At 39.2% G+C, this 14,327-nt stretch overlaps 1 protein-coding gene across 4 annotated transcripts in view; it reads right to left on the bottom strand.

Moving 5' to 3' along the window:
* The window catches only part of CCAR1 (cell division cycle and apoptosis regulator 1), a 64,478-nt gene that overhangs the window by 13,228 nt on the left and 36,923 nt on the right, over positions 1 to 14,327 (bottom strand). For all 4 annotated transcript variants that reach the window (XM_036264826.1, XM_036264824.1, XM_036264825.1 and 1 more), the window contains 3 exons: positions 13,570 to 13,653; positions 11,190 to 11,375; positions 2,545 to 2,736 (listed from right to left, as the gene is read on the bottom strand). In XM_036264826.1, the coding sequence (XP_036120719.1) occupies positions 2,545 to 2,736; positions 11,190 to 11,375; positions 13,570 to 13,653 (462 nt within the window). The remainder of the gene's footprint in view (positions 1 to 2,544; positions 2,737 to 11,189; positions 11,376 to 13,569; positions 13,654 to 14,327) is intronic.

Here is a 14,327-nt window from a genome sequence, read left to right as displayed (position 1 = left end):
GGGAAGGCTTTGCTGATCAGGTGACATTTGTTAAAATTACTTGATAGTGGTAAGGAAATGCCATATATAGATACTAGAAGAACATTCCAGGCAGGGGAAACACATTCAAAATTTTGAGTAGGAAGCATGCATTATTACTAAATTTCCTACGTAAATATATCTAAAGTTAATTGGTTTCAACAGATTAATCTGAAATGTTGAATGTGTAATGTTTGGCAATCTGTTCAGTAAATTCAGTAAAACACTTTAGACTATTTTCCTAATCATAAAGGATAATACAATGTATACAAGTTATAATTGATCTTATAATCTATTTTCTTTAAATCATGTTCAATCTTTATAAATTTTAAATGAAAATAAGTCTATTATAAGTAAAATGACCATTGAAGATGTTGAAAATTCCACTATCTCTTAATCATTAATGTAAACTAAACAAAAATCTCCCTTTGGGTAAGTAGATAGCAAGTAAATAACTCTTTCCTCAGAGTTTTCTGTTACCTAGAGAAAAAAGGTAGTATCAGCCCGGCTGGTGTGGCTCAGTGGTTGAGCATCAACCCATGCACCAAGAGGTCACCGATTTGATTCCCGGTCAGGGTACATGCCCAGGTTGTGGGCCAAATTCCTAATGGGGGGCATGCAAGAGGCGCATAATCTATGTTTTCTCTCATTGATGTTTCTATTTCTTTCTCCCTCTCCCTTCCTCTCTCTCTAATATCAATAAATAAAAATAAAGCGATATTAAAATGTGTTAGATTAAAAGCCTAGAACAGTAACTAGAAGAGAATTATTCTGCATAGCTTTTGATCTACAAGTACTGAAAAACAGACATACATCTAGCATTAATATTAAATCATCCAGTTTGGCAGGTGTGGCTCAGGGGATGAGCATCGACCCATGCACCAAGAGGTCACCAGTACCATTCCCAGTAGGGACACATGTGCAGGTTGTGGGCCCAATCCCCGAAGGGGGGCATGCAGGAGGAGGCGAGTCGATGTTCTCTCTCATCGATGCTTCTCTCTCTCTCCCTCCCACTTCCTCTCTCTCTCAAATCAATAAAGGTAAAAAAAAAATTAAATCAGCTAAAGATTTATAATTTTAACGATTTTTGGTTTTTCTTAGAGAATAATTTCTTAATATTTTTTAAATTTATTTAAGAGGGAGAAGAAGAGAGAAAGAGATAGAAACATTGATGTGAGAAACACCAATCAGCCACCACCTACACACCCCCTACCTGGGACTGAGCCTGCAACCTGGGCATGTGTCCTTACTGGGAATTAAACAGGCACCCCTCAGTCCATGGGATGACTCTCAATCCACTGAGCCACAATGGCCAAAATAATTTCTTTTAAATTCATGTATCATAATGACTTCTGCATTGTAATGATAGGTTAAAAGGAAACTAAACAGGGGAATATGTTAGGTGGGGAGGAATAATAATGAATCATTTTATTCGCAAAGGGCTGTCTCGCAAATCACTTCGTTTCCACCAAAGTAGCATTACAACCTACAACCAAGATTACTCTATCCTACAAAGCTGTCATTTAGAATCGATGGCCATATAAAGACTCTCCCAGACAAGAAAAAGCTAAAGGAGTTCATCACCACCAAACCGTTAATATATGAAATGATGAAGGGTCTTTTTGAAGAAAAAGATAAAATATATGAACAAACAAAATGGCAATGAATACATATCTATCGACAATGGAATCTACAAACAAAATGAACAGGCAGAACAGAAACATTCTCATAGATAGAGAGAACATTTTGTTGGTTGCCAGATGGGAAGGGGGTTGGGAGAATGGGTGAAAAAGGTGAAGGGATTAAGAAGAACAAATTGGTTGCTAGACTGACAAACCTCAAAGGGAAAAGGGGTTGGGGGGTGGGAAGAAATTAAACCGACGAACTTAAATGCATAACCAGTGGACACAGACAACAGTGTGGGAAAAAGCGGGAGGGGGGCGAGACAGGGGAGGAGGAGGTCAATGGGGGAAAAATGAGGAACATCTGTAATACATTCAACAATAAAGATTTAAAAATGAAAAAAAAAAGAAATAAATTCATGTTGTAAGATGAACCTCAATTATTTTATCTTACACCTCAACCAATCAGAAATTAAATTTTCAATCCCATTAATTGATAGTTTAATTCTACCGTAAGTAACAAAGCATTGCCTCCTTTCCAAGTGAGGCAATTAGATATTATTTATCACATATTTCCTGATATCCTGATGAAAGAACATACCACTACCTATGAAGTAGTCTTAGGGGTAAAAAAAACTGAACTTGAACCTAAGATTTAAGGTCCAATTATCCATTTATAGGAAATACAGAGGCCAGAGGAACATTTAAATCATACCATAGGAATACAATCAGCAAAAGTGGGTCTGTAGAAAAATCATCTGTTCTCCAACCCCAAAAAGTATAAATTGCAAGGAACAAAACAAAAAACAGAAGCAATAAAAAAAGGTCCTCTAAATTTATGATATATTACCCAATCATATTGTGTGACTCTTATTTGGATCCCTATTCAAACTTAAAACAGTACCTCAAATGAATGTTCTTTATTATCTTCTAATCTGTAGTCCAAAAGTACACTCAAAGACATGATGCTACAATCAAACTTGCCACTTTTTGCAGCCCAATTTGGATGTACAATAATGGCTGGTTCATCAGGTAAAATGTATCTTCTTTCCCGACGCTGGCGTTCCATTTCCTCTTGACGTTTTCTTTCTTCTTCCTACATATTTGAAATGTAAGTAAAGGTTAAACTTTCGTGTACAGCATGTACATACAGATGACACTTAAACAACATAGTAGTTTGATTGCAAAGGTCCACCCATATGTGAATTTTTTTTCAATAAACACTTGTAATGTTTTGATCCATGGCTGGAATTTGAAGATGTGGAGGGCAGAGTGTATACATTGATCTAAGTCATTTTATTTAGGAGATTTGAGCACCTGTGGATTTTGGTATCCACAGTGGTTCCTGGAACTAATCCCCCTCAGATATCAAGGGTAGTAAATTTGGGGGTAATCAAAAGTTGTATAAAATATTAAAAACTTTTTTTTAATTGATTTTCTGAGAGAGGAAGGTGGGGGGAGAAAGAGAGAACACTGATTTGTTGTTCCACTTATTTATGTATTCACTGGTTATTTCTTGCATGTGCCCTCCTCACAGAACAAACCCACAACCTTGTTGTATCAGAACGACACTTTAACCAACTGAGCTATGGCCAGGGCTTTGTACACAGATTTTTGAGCAGGAATGGGAGCCTCTAATGCCAGCACTGTTCAAGGGAGCAGGAATGGGAGCCTCTAGTGCCAGCACTGTAATCAAATGTATACCATGTAAAAAAAAAAATTCCCTGATTCCTTTTCATGATTACCCAAACTATAAGGGCTGAGAATGGAGAAAGGTTCAAATCTGCTAAAGAGGATTGCTGTTTTTATGGCTCCTAATTCTCTCTGTATGTCCCAACATATAAATCAGGGAATCCTGAGAAAATACTGGTGGTAGCAGCTTCTGGATCTTCCTGAATCACAATTAAAAAGAGAAAATATCCCTGGCCGGTTTTGCTCAGCAGTTAGAGCCTCCGCCTACGGATCAGAGAGACCCGGGTTCGGTTTCCACTAAGGGCACATACCTCGGTTGCAGTTTGTCCCCGGCCCCAGTTGGGGTTGTGTGGGTGGCGGCCACTCGATGTGTCTCTCTCACATCGATGTTTCTCTCTCTGTCTTCCTTCCTCTCTCCCTCCTGCTCTATCTGAAGATAAATGCAAAAATGTCCTCAGGTGAGGATTAAAAAAAATAAAAAGAGAGAATACCCCGGCCGGTGTGGCTCAGTGGTTGAGCGTCAACCCATGGACCAAGAGGCTGTCAGTTGCATTCCCAGTCAGGGCCCATGCCCAGGTTGTGGGCCCAATGCCCAATGGGGGGCATGCAAAAGGCAGTCAATCGATGTTCTTTTTCATCGACGTTTCTATCTCTCTCCCTCTCCCTCTCCCTTCCTCTCTCTCTGCAATCAATAAAGGAAAAAAAAAAAGACAGAACAATCTAGATACTAAAACCAAAATCTATGTACATTCACAACAAAACAAGGTAATAAAGTATCTCCATTAACCCCAATGTTCAAGTGGGTAGAAAAAGTTACAAGAACCAAAAGATGTATGTGTTACTGGTGCCTGTGTCTGGGAAAAGCAGAACAAAGTAATGGGGTTGTCCAAGGGATCTAAGAACAAGAAAACCACAAAACAGTCAATAGGGAAAGAAAAACACTAGTCAATAGGCATTCAACTGGAAAGCGAAGCAGGTCAATTAAAAACAGTAGCTGAGCCCTGGCCAGTTTGGTTCAGCGGATGCAGCATTGGCCCCCGGTCCAGAGAGACCAGGGTTTGGTTCCCGCTAAGGCGCGTACCTCAGTTGCAGTTTGTCCCCGGTCCCAGTTGGGGTTGTGCAGGAGGCAGACACTCGATGTGTCCCTTTCACGTTGATGTCTCTCTCTCCTTCCCACTCTATCTGAACAAAAATGGAAAAATGTCCTTGGATGAGGATAAAACAAAAAAGAAAAAACAGTAGCTGAAACTAGACAGTCTAGTCCAACAAGACTGAGTACAAGGGGTCCATGTTAAGATCTGAAAGTGTCTAGAACATTCTAGCCCTATGAACTTGCAAAGCTGATTTATCAGGGCATCCTGCCAGCACAAGTCCCACACTGAGGAGAAACTTCTGGGAGTAGAATCAATAGTGAGTAGGTCAGGGACAACAGGCTGAAGAGAATGTCCAGATAAAAGTGATAGAGCCCTGGATGGTGTGGTTCAGTTGGCAGGGTGTCAACGTGTGCACTAGAAGGTTGTTGGCTTGATTCCCAGTTAGGACACATGCCCAGGTTATGGGCTCCATCTCCCCAGTAGGGGGTGTGCAGGAGGCAGCCGATCAATATTTCACTTGCACATTGCTGTTTCTCTCTCCCTCTCCCTTCCTCTCTCTGGAAAAATCTTAAAAAAAGTGAGAGGGTAATAATAGAGAAATCTGAGAAAGCAAGACGCCATTATTTTGACAGAATGAGAAACAACAGAACATGGAGCTCTGTGAATTTAGAAAAGCGAGCTGAAGCAACCTCCTTCTAATAAAATTTTAAGCAAATTAAATTCACTTAAATAGAAAAGTATCGAGGTTTATTTTTTAAAAAGAGAAAAGGGAGCAGAATGTTATCCCTACAGGCAATGAAAGTGGGCCAGAAAGACATGGCCACAAAACAGAAAAATAAACTAATTTACTACTTGTGCTAAAAGTCATTAAGAAACTGTTAAGACTTCTGGTCAAGATGGCGGTGTAAGTAAACACGGTATCGCGTACTCTCACAACCACAAAGTTACAACTAAACTATAGAACAACCATCATTCAAAACTGCCTGAAATCAAGCGGCATGGAAGTCCTACAACTATGGAATTAAGAAAGCAGCCACATCAAGACTGGTAGGAGGGCGGAGGCAGAGGGACTGGTCCCATACCCACGAATGGAAGATAAAATCAGGAGAATACCTAGACTGGGAAGGTCCTCCCTGAGGACTGAGGGGTCCCCGTCCCACACCAGACGCCCCACTCAGGGTTCCAAAGCCAGGAAGAGAAGTCCCCATAACTTCTGGCTGGAAAAACTAGCAGGAACTGAGGCTCAGGGAGGCTGAGGCGGCTGGAGCCCCAGGCAGCTCCTTAAAGGGCCCACAAACGGACTTATCGGACTTGCTCCCTCTAAGCTTGGAATGGAAGCAGCTCGAGGGGCGCCAGAGACACACAGGGAAGAACTGAGAGGTTTGGCACTGGAATGAGGGCTGGAGAGGGGGCTTTCTTGGGGACAAACATGCTGTCAGAGGCCTTTGTTCCTTTGGTGAGCCCTTCCCTGGGGCAGCAGACAGCCGCCATATCTGGGACTCCAGCAACCTGGCTCATACTGGTTGTCCCGCCCTGGTGATTTCCTGAGGGGGCCGTCCCACCCAACTTTCAGGCCCACCCAAGCTGTTGCCAATTGCTTCATCATAGGATTGGCCTGTCTTGGATCCTGCTTCAGGTTTTCCTAAATTCTTTCAAACAAGGAGCATCTAGTCTCAGATAGCCTCATACCTCTCGTTAAGTAATACACAGAAACAAACACAGAGAGGCAGCCAAAATGAAAAGACAAAGAAACAAGTCCCAGATGAAAGAACAGAACAAAACCCCAAGAAAAGAACTAAGCGAAATGGAGATAAGCAACCTAACAGATGATGAGTTCAAAATACTGCTTATAAAGATGCTCAATAAACTAAGTGAGGGCCTCAAGAGCATAAAAAAGGAACAGTCAGAAATGAAGAATTCACAGTCAGAAGTGAAGGAGGCACTAACTGAAATAAAGAATAATTTACACAGATTCAATAGAGTAGGTAAAGCCAAGAAATAAACCATCAATATGGAATATAAGGTAGCAAAAAACACCCAATCAGAACAGCAAAAAGAAAAAAGATTCCAAAAAAATGAGGATAGTGTAAGGAGCCTCTGGGACAACTTCAAGCATGCCAACATTCGCATCTTGGGGCTGCCAGAAGGAGAAGAGAGAGAACAAAAAATTGAAAACCTGTTTGAAACAATAATGGCAGAAAACTTTCCTAACGTGGTGAAGGAAACAGACATACAAGTCCAGGAAGCACAGAGAGTCCCAAACAAGATGAACCCCAAGAGGCCCACACCAAGACACATCATCATCAAAATGCAAAAGGTTCAAGACAAAGAGAGAATCTTAAAAGCAGCAAGAGAAAAGCAGTTAGTTACCTACAAGGGAATTTCCATAAGGCTGTCAGCTGATTTCTCAAAAGAAACTTGGCAGGCCAGAAGGAAGTGGCAAGAAATATTCAGAGTGATGAAAAGCAAGAACCTACGACCAAGATTACTCCATCCTACAAAGCTGTCATTTAGAATCGATGGCCATATAGACTCTCCCAGACAAGAAAAAGTTAAAGGAGTTCATCACCACCAAACCGTTATTACATGAAATGTTGAAGGGTCTTCTTGAAGAAAAAGATAAAATATATGAACAAACAAAATGGCAATGAATACATATCTATCGACAATGGAATCTACAAACAAAATGAACAGGCAGAACAGAAACATTCTCATAGATACAGAGAACATTTTGTTGGTTGCCAGATGGGAGGGGGGTTGGGAGAATGGATGGAAAAGGTGAAGGGATTAAGAAGAACAAATTGGTTGCTAGACTGACAAACCTCAAAGGGAAAAGGGTTTGGGGGGTGGGAAGAAATAAACCGAAGAACTTAAATGCATAACCAATGGACACAGACAACAGTGTGGGAAAAAGCGGGAGGGGGCGAGACTGGGGAGAAGGAGGTCAATGGGGGGAAAATGAGGAACATCTGTAATACATTCAACAATAAAGATAAAAAAAAACCTGTTAACAAGACATGAAAGAACAACGTAAAAATTGAAAAATTAAAAAACAAGGTGAGCCCTGGCCGGTTTGGCTCAGCGGTTGGAGCGTTGGCCTGTGGAGCAATGAGTTGCGGGTTCAATTCTGGTCAAGGGGACATACTTCAGTTGCAGTTTATCCCCAGGTCTGGTCAGGTTGTAGGGGAGGCAACTAGTTGATGTGTTTCTGTCACACTGATGTTTCTCTCTCTTCATCCCTCCCTCCCACTCCATCTAATGATAAACAGAAAAATATCCTTGGGTGAGGAATAAAAAAAATAAAAATAAAGAAGAAAAACAAAGGTGATAGTAGTCAAGAAATAATTAGAAAAAAATGACAGTTTCAGAAATTTAAGAATAAAACTACAAGAAATAAAAAAACAAATTCAATAAATAATGCCTTAGAAGAACAGAGAAGGGCCCTGGCCCATTTCGCTCAGCAGTTAGAGCCTCAGCCTTTGGACCAGAGAGTTTCAGGTTTGGTTCCCGCTAAGGGCACGTACCTGGGTTGCGGTTTGTCCCCGCCCTGGTTGGGGTCGTGCAGGTGGCAACCAGTCTATGTGTCTCTGTCACATTGATGTTTCTCTCTCCCTCTACCTCACTTTCTCCCTCCCACTCTATCTGAAGGTAAATGCACAAATGTCCTCGGAAGAGGATAAGATAGATAGATAGATAGATAGATAGATAGATAGATAGATAGACAGATAGATAGATAGAAGTGACATTCCCCAATAGCATTTGGAGCCCTGAGGAAGTCCCAGGGCTCAGATTCACTCAGAGATGTTTAACAGGCAACAGTAAATAGAAAAGAAAGCAATGGTGGTGGTGGTGGTGGGGGGGAGAACAGAAAAGGGAACTTGTTTGTTCATAGCAATATTATTTACATTAGCTGAGAGGTGAAAACCACCGAATGTCTATCAACAAATGAACGAATAAACAAAATGTGGTATATACATACAATGGAACATTATTCAGCTTCAAATAGAAAGAAAGTTCTGACGCGTGCTACAACATGGCTGAACCTTGAAAACATTATGCTAAGTGAAAGGAGCCAGACACAAAAGAACATCTATACAATTCCATTTACATGAGGTATCTAAATATAGGCAAATTCATAGAGACAGAAAGTATAACAGAAGTTACTAGTGGATAAGGGGAGAGGAGTTGGGGAGTTATTACTTGGGATAATGATATTTCTGGAAATGTACAGTGGTGATGTTTGCACATTGTAAATGTACTTAATACCACTGAACTATACATGAGAAAATGGTACGATAATTTGTATTTATGTATATTTTACCAAAAAAGTTTGTTAAAGAGAAACTTTTCTGAAAAAAATCAGAAATTACATATTAAAAGAGCACACCATGCATCTGACGATATTAATCCAGAATGACCAATATCAAAACACATTTCTAATTAAATTAAAAATTTGTACAGCTAGGCAAAATAGCAAGTGATTATATCAGAAAGAAAACTATATTATCATCCCGTTCTGAAACCAAACGTTCTTTAAAAAAGTGACATAGTTAAGATATTCAAGGCCCTGGCCGGTTTGTCTCAGAGGTTAGAGCTTTGGTCCGAGGACCAAAGGGTCACAGGTTTGATTCCAATCAGGAGCATGTTTGATCCCTGGCCCCAGTTGGGGTCGTACCGGAAGCAACTAGTAGATGTGTCTTTTTCACACCAATGTTTCTCTCTCTCTCTCTACCTTCCACTCCTGCTAAAAATCAATGAAAAAATATTCTTGGGTGAGAATTAAAAAAACATTTTTTTTTCAAGGAACATAAATGTGAGCCAAAGAAATAATGCTACCATGAGCTCTGAAGAATCTATTAGAAATGAGTTTCAGAGACAATGACGAAACGACTAGTGGTAAGCATCAGATATTTCTTGTAGAACCAAGATTAATTGAGAATTCAAAGAACAGCATAGTATGCACTGCTACATGCTAGGACAATGTATTTTTAGCACAATACTAAAACAATACGAAAGAAATAGGGATGGGAAATGTAAAAAAAATGAAAAATTATATGCATATATATTTTGTTGTTGTTGTTGATCCTCACCCAAGGATATTTTTCCATTGATTTTTCTTTTTTTTATTCTCACCCATAGACATTTCTCCATTTTTTTGTTCAGATACAGTGGGAGGAAGAAAGAGAGAGAAACATCAACGTGAAAGGGACACACTGAGTGGCTGCCACCCACACGACCCAACCAGGGCCAGGGACAAACTGCAACCGTGGTACATGCCCTTATTGGGAAAGAACCCGGGTCTCTCCGGACCGCAGGCCAATGCTCTAACCGCTGAGCCAAGCTGGCTAGGGCTGATTTTTCTTTTTTTAAAAAGTGGAAGGGAGTAATAGGGAGAAGGTGAAACATTAATATGACAGAGACACATCAACTGGTTGCTTTCCATACATGCCCTTGACTGGGAATTGAACCCAAGACCCTTTGGTCTGCAAGGCAATGCTCTAACCACTGAGCAAATGGCCAGGCCAAAATATTTTTAAACTAACTTTTGCAACAGTATTGATGGTGGTACAATTAGTATTGTGTGTCTGAATATATTCCCACCCACTGGCAAAAAAAAGGGGACAATTTCAGTTTCATGAGAATAAGAAATGCAAAAGACTTGAAACCCATTCAAATATGATTAAATCCATAAATTCATAATGATATTAAAAAAAACACATAAGCATCTGAAGATGACAGGAAACCTAATTCATTATCTTGAAAATTGGATAAATAGTGCTGGCTTCAAGAGCACAGAAACTAAAATTAGAATGATACAGAGAAAAGTATCATTACACAGGATGAAAAAAAGAAAAGAATCAGCCCTGGCCAGTTTGGTACAGCGGTTAGAGTGTCAGCCTGTGGACCAGAGAGTACTGGGTTCAGTTCCCGCTAAGGCCACGTACCTCGGTTTCAGTTTGTCCCTGGTCCTGGTTGCCTGGTTGGAGTCGTGTGGGTGGCAACCACTCAATGTGTCTCTCTCACACATCGATGTTCCCCTCTCTCTTTCTCTTTCTCTCTTCCCCACTCTCTCCCTCCCGCTGTGTCTGAAGATAAATGCAAAAAATGTCCTCGGGTGAGGATAAAAATAAATAAATACATAAAAGAATGAAACACTGATTCGGCCTTCTACAGCAGGCCCTTTGTAACCAATGATTTCCATTATTATTATTATTTTTTTTTTTTTCAAGATAGAGTGGAAGGGAGGGAGGGGAAGGAGAGAGACAGCGAGAGAAACACCAATGTAAGAGAGATTGCCTCCTGCACAACCCCAACCAGGGCTGGGGATCAAACCTGCAATCCAGGTACATGTTCTTGACTGGGAACTGAACCTGAGATCCTTTGGTCCGGGTCAGCACTCTAACTGTTGAGCCAAACCGACCAGGGCAGACTGTATATTAATTTAAAAACTGTACCACTGGGTAACCAAATGGATAAGGGGAATATGTGAAAATAAAATGACAACTATAATATCATAATTTTCAACTCAACTCTTTCTGTCCTGAACAGTTCAGTTCTAAGTCATTTCCTCCAAACAAAGCAGAAGTCTACACAAGGGATGAAGACCAGCAGTAAGGGAGAACTGCAATGACTCAGGCCAGTTACCAGGCAATAAAACCCAAATGGAGCCAGGAAAGCATCCACACAGTGAAACAACATAGGGTAGGAAGTCAGACCAAAGAAGAGCAAGGTAAGGAGTATATCTAAATGACTTAGTATATACCTCTTTATCATCTTCAGATTTCCTATCATCCTCGTCTTCATCTTCTTTTTCAGATTTCTCTAATTCCTTTTGTTCTTCTTTTTGCTCTTCTACTTTAAGCTGTTTTGTCAATCGGGCTATTAACTGGGATTTTAACCCTTTGGAACTAAGGGCTCGACTTTCTAATTCTTTTCGAAGATCATTTACCTAAATATACAGAGTATAAAAACACAGGAAAAGAAAATGGGATATTGAAATAGAGAATAAACTGTGTGATTATCTTCTGACTTGTTACAACTTTGGTTCAAGGAATACTTGTACAGCTCTTAGAAGGTTTGTGAAAATGCAAACTTATTAGAACATTTTTGAAAAATAATTTACAACATGTTTTAAGATGCTTAAAAAAACAGTTAATGCTCTCTGACCCAGTAATTCTATAATTTCTGGGAATCCACCCTAAGGAAAAAAACCTAAACACAGAAAAATAAACAAAAAAAACTTTATACATTCCTTTTAATAGTGCCTCCCTCCAAAAGAGTAAAGAATCTAAATATCCAATAAAAGGATAATAACTAAGTAAAAACAGTACATCAACTAGATGGAATAGTATACATTTAAAAATAATTGCATGGGAAATAGTAATATTAATTGAAAAGAATGAGACAGCAGCTTATTATACAATATTATTAAAAAAGCAAGCAACCAATCAATCACAAAGCTTATACCCAGAAAAAATAATGGAAAAAAATACATGAAAATTTTAAGAGTTGTTCTGCCCTGGCCGGTTTGGCTCAGTGATTGGAGCATCGGCCTGTGAACCAGAGAGACCCAGGTTCAGTTTCCGCTAGAGGCACGTACCAAAAAAAAAAAAAGAGTTGTTCTGTTTGAATGATAGGCTCACATAATTTTTTTCTTCTATTTTTCATGTATGTACCAATTTTTATAAGCATGAATTAAATTTATAATAAAAATAAATACAAGTTTTAAAATAAGAAACTTAATAACAAAGTTGTTAGTTTGAAAAAAAAGTCATGGGACACAGGCTTAATCTATTTGCCTGTATTTTCTGAATCTATTGGCCTCTATGTGAAATCTGATACTGATGACAACTTGAAGTAGTGCAAAAATAAAAAACATTCTTACGATATATATTATCCACTAATTAAAAAGCTAGCTTCAGGCTAACCGGTGTGGCTCGGTGGTTGAGCATCAATCCATGCACCAAGAGATTGCCAGTTTGATTCTCAGTCAGGTACACGCCCAGGTTGAGAGCCCGATGCCCAGTGAGGGGCATGTAGGAGGTAGCCAATCAATGTTCTCGCTCATAGATATTTCTCTCTCTCCCTCTCCCTTCCTCTCTTTCTAAAATCAATAAAGAAAAAAATTTTTTTATGAAATATAAAAGGCTAGTTTCATAACAAAGAAAAACAGCTTTGTTGTTGCTGAGAATAGAAATTAATTAGCTTTAAATGACAAGCTGCAAAAGTAAGTAATGATCAGCCTCTAATCTTCGTATCTATGCAGAATGTATGTATATAGAATCCATGGATCTACATTCACATTATAGGTCCAAAGATACAAAAATGCAGCCAATAATCGTCCCAGAGACCTCAGGGAGAATAAAACAACAAAAAGTAAACAAATAAACAAACAAAAAAAAACAGTACAGGCAGTACAGGTTAACCAAAGATTTCAAAAGAGGCTCTTAAATTAAATCATTCCCAGTTCAGACATACAGGGTGGGGCAAAAACAGGTTTATAGTTGTTAGTATGTGAAACATAAGGTTTATTCTTGTATTTTTTAAATGTTTTTATTGGTTTTAGAGAGGAAGGGAGAGAGAGAAACATCTTTCGGCTGCCTTCCATAGGGCCTCCCTCAGTCCCCACTGGGGATCGAGCCCTAGGCCTCTTGATGCATGGGACATCACTCAACCAACTGAGCCACACTGGCCAGGGCTATTATTTTTTATTATAGTATTATTTTCCATATTAACAACTGTAAACCTACTTTTGCTCCTCCCTGTGTTTCAACCCACCTTAAAATGTTTTTTAGAAACTGGATCTTTTTCCTGTTTCTTCCCTTCTCCCTGAATTTAAGTTACTTACGTACAGAAATTCTATGTCAGTTCCCAAATTAGAAAACAGTGTTGCTCACACCATAGGCACTTGTGTATTGCATGCAACAGACAGTGGCTGAAACTAATTAATGAAGTCTCCTTTTATTCAATTTTTATATACACACAAATTTACACTATAGAATATCTAAAATCACGGGACTTCATTTTTAATGGTTTTTATCTGGGAAAACAAACACAGACATCCCACCACCAACACACTGTCCTACCCATTCTCTATTCCTGCTCGGAGATTTCAAACTAAATACTACCTTTATCAAAGTTACCTTCATTGTCTTTGGATCAAGTTTAGACCAATGGGTAGGAGTAGAAATTTCTTTAGCTTCACCATCATCCTTCTCTTCTTCATCCTGATATACAAAGTTAAGAACCTAATTACTATTCTGAAACCTTAAAATAAAGGTAATTTATTTTTAAAAGTCTGTTGCTGATCTGTGCAAGGTCACAAATGTTTCAGATTGTCTTCTCCTAAAGTTATTTAGGCAAGTCCACGTACATACATTCTACCACTTTTAATTGATCACAAAGACACTCATCAGCCAATCAAAGCCAGATCTGTGAAACACAAAAGGGTGATAAATTACAACACAAAGGATATCAGGGATGCACAAACACTGCCGGTCTCCACTAACCACACAGTGTGTGATCTTGCCCCAATTTTCAAGCCACCCAAAGTTAAGACTGATTTAGTCAGACCTTTCAAATATACCAAAGACGGTGCCACATAGCCTGAAATTTCAAATCTCTCAGACTTGTGGTTGTCCAATTTCAAATATCCATGACTAGAACTGATGACCGTGAAAGAGAAAATTTTTTAAATTTTAGAAAATGGCAAAATGTTTAAAATGGCTTAATACTGAATCTTGCTCAACAACTGGTCCCAGATTCCAGCAACTAGACCTATGATAAAAACAAAATTCTGTGCAATTTAAGCACAATTTATTTCCCTTTGAGGTCTCAGCACTCTTACAGTTAGAATAGACAGATTTTTTTTCTATTTTTTGAAGAGAAAAAGAAATACAAC

The sequence above is a fragment of the Molossus molossus genome, unplaced genomic scaffold (assembly GCF_014108415.1).
Source record: "Molossus molossus isolate mMolMol1 unplaced genomic scaffold, mMolMol1.p scaffold_m16_p_17, whole genome shotgun sequence".
In the NCBI taxonomy this organism is placed as follows: domain Eukaryota; kingdom Metazoa; phylum Chordata; class Mammalia; order Chiroptera; family Molossidae; genus Molossus; species Molossus molossus.
This window is presented reverse-complemented; position numbering and strand designations above follow the sequence as displayed.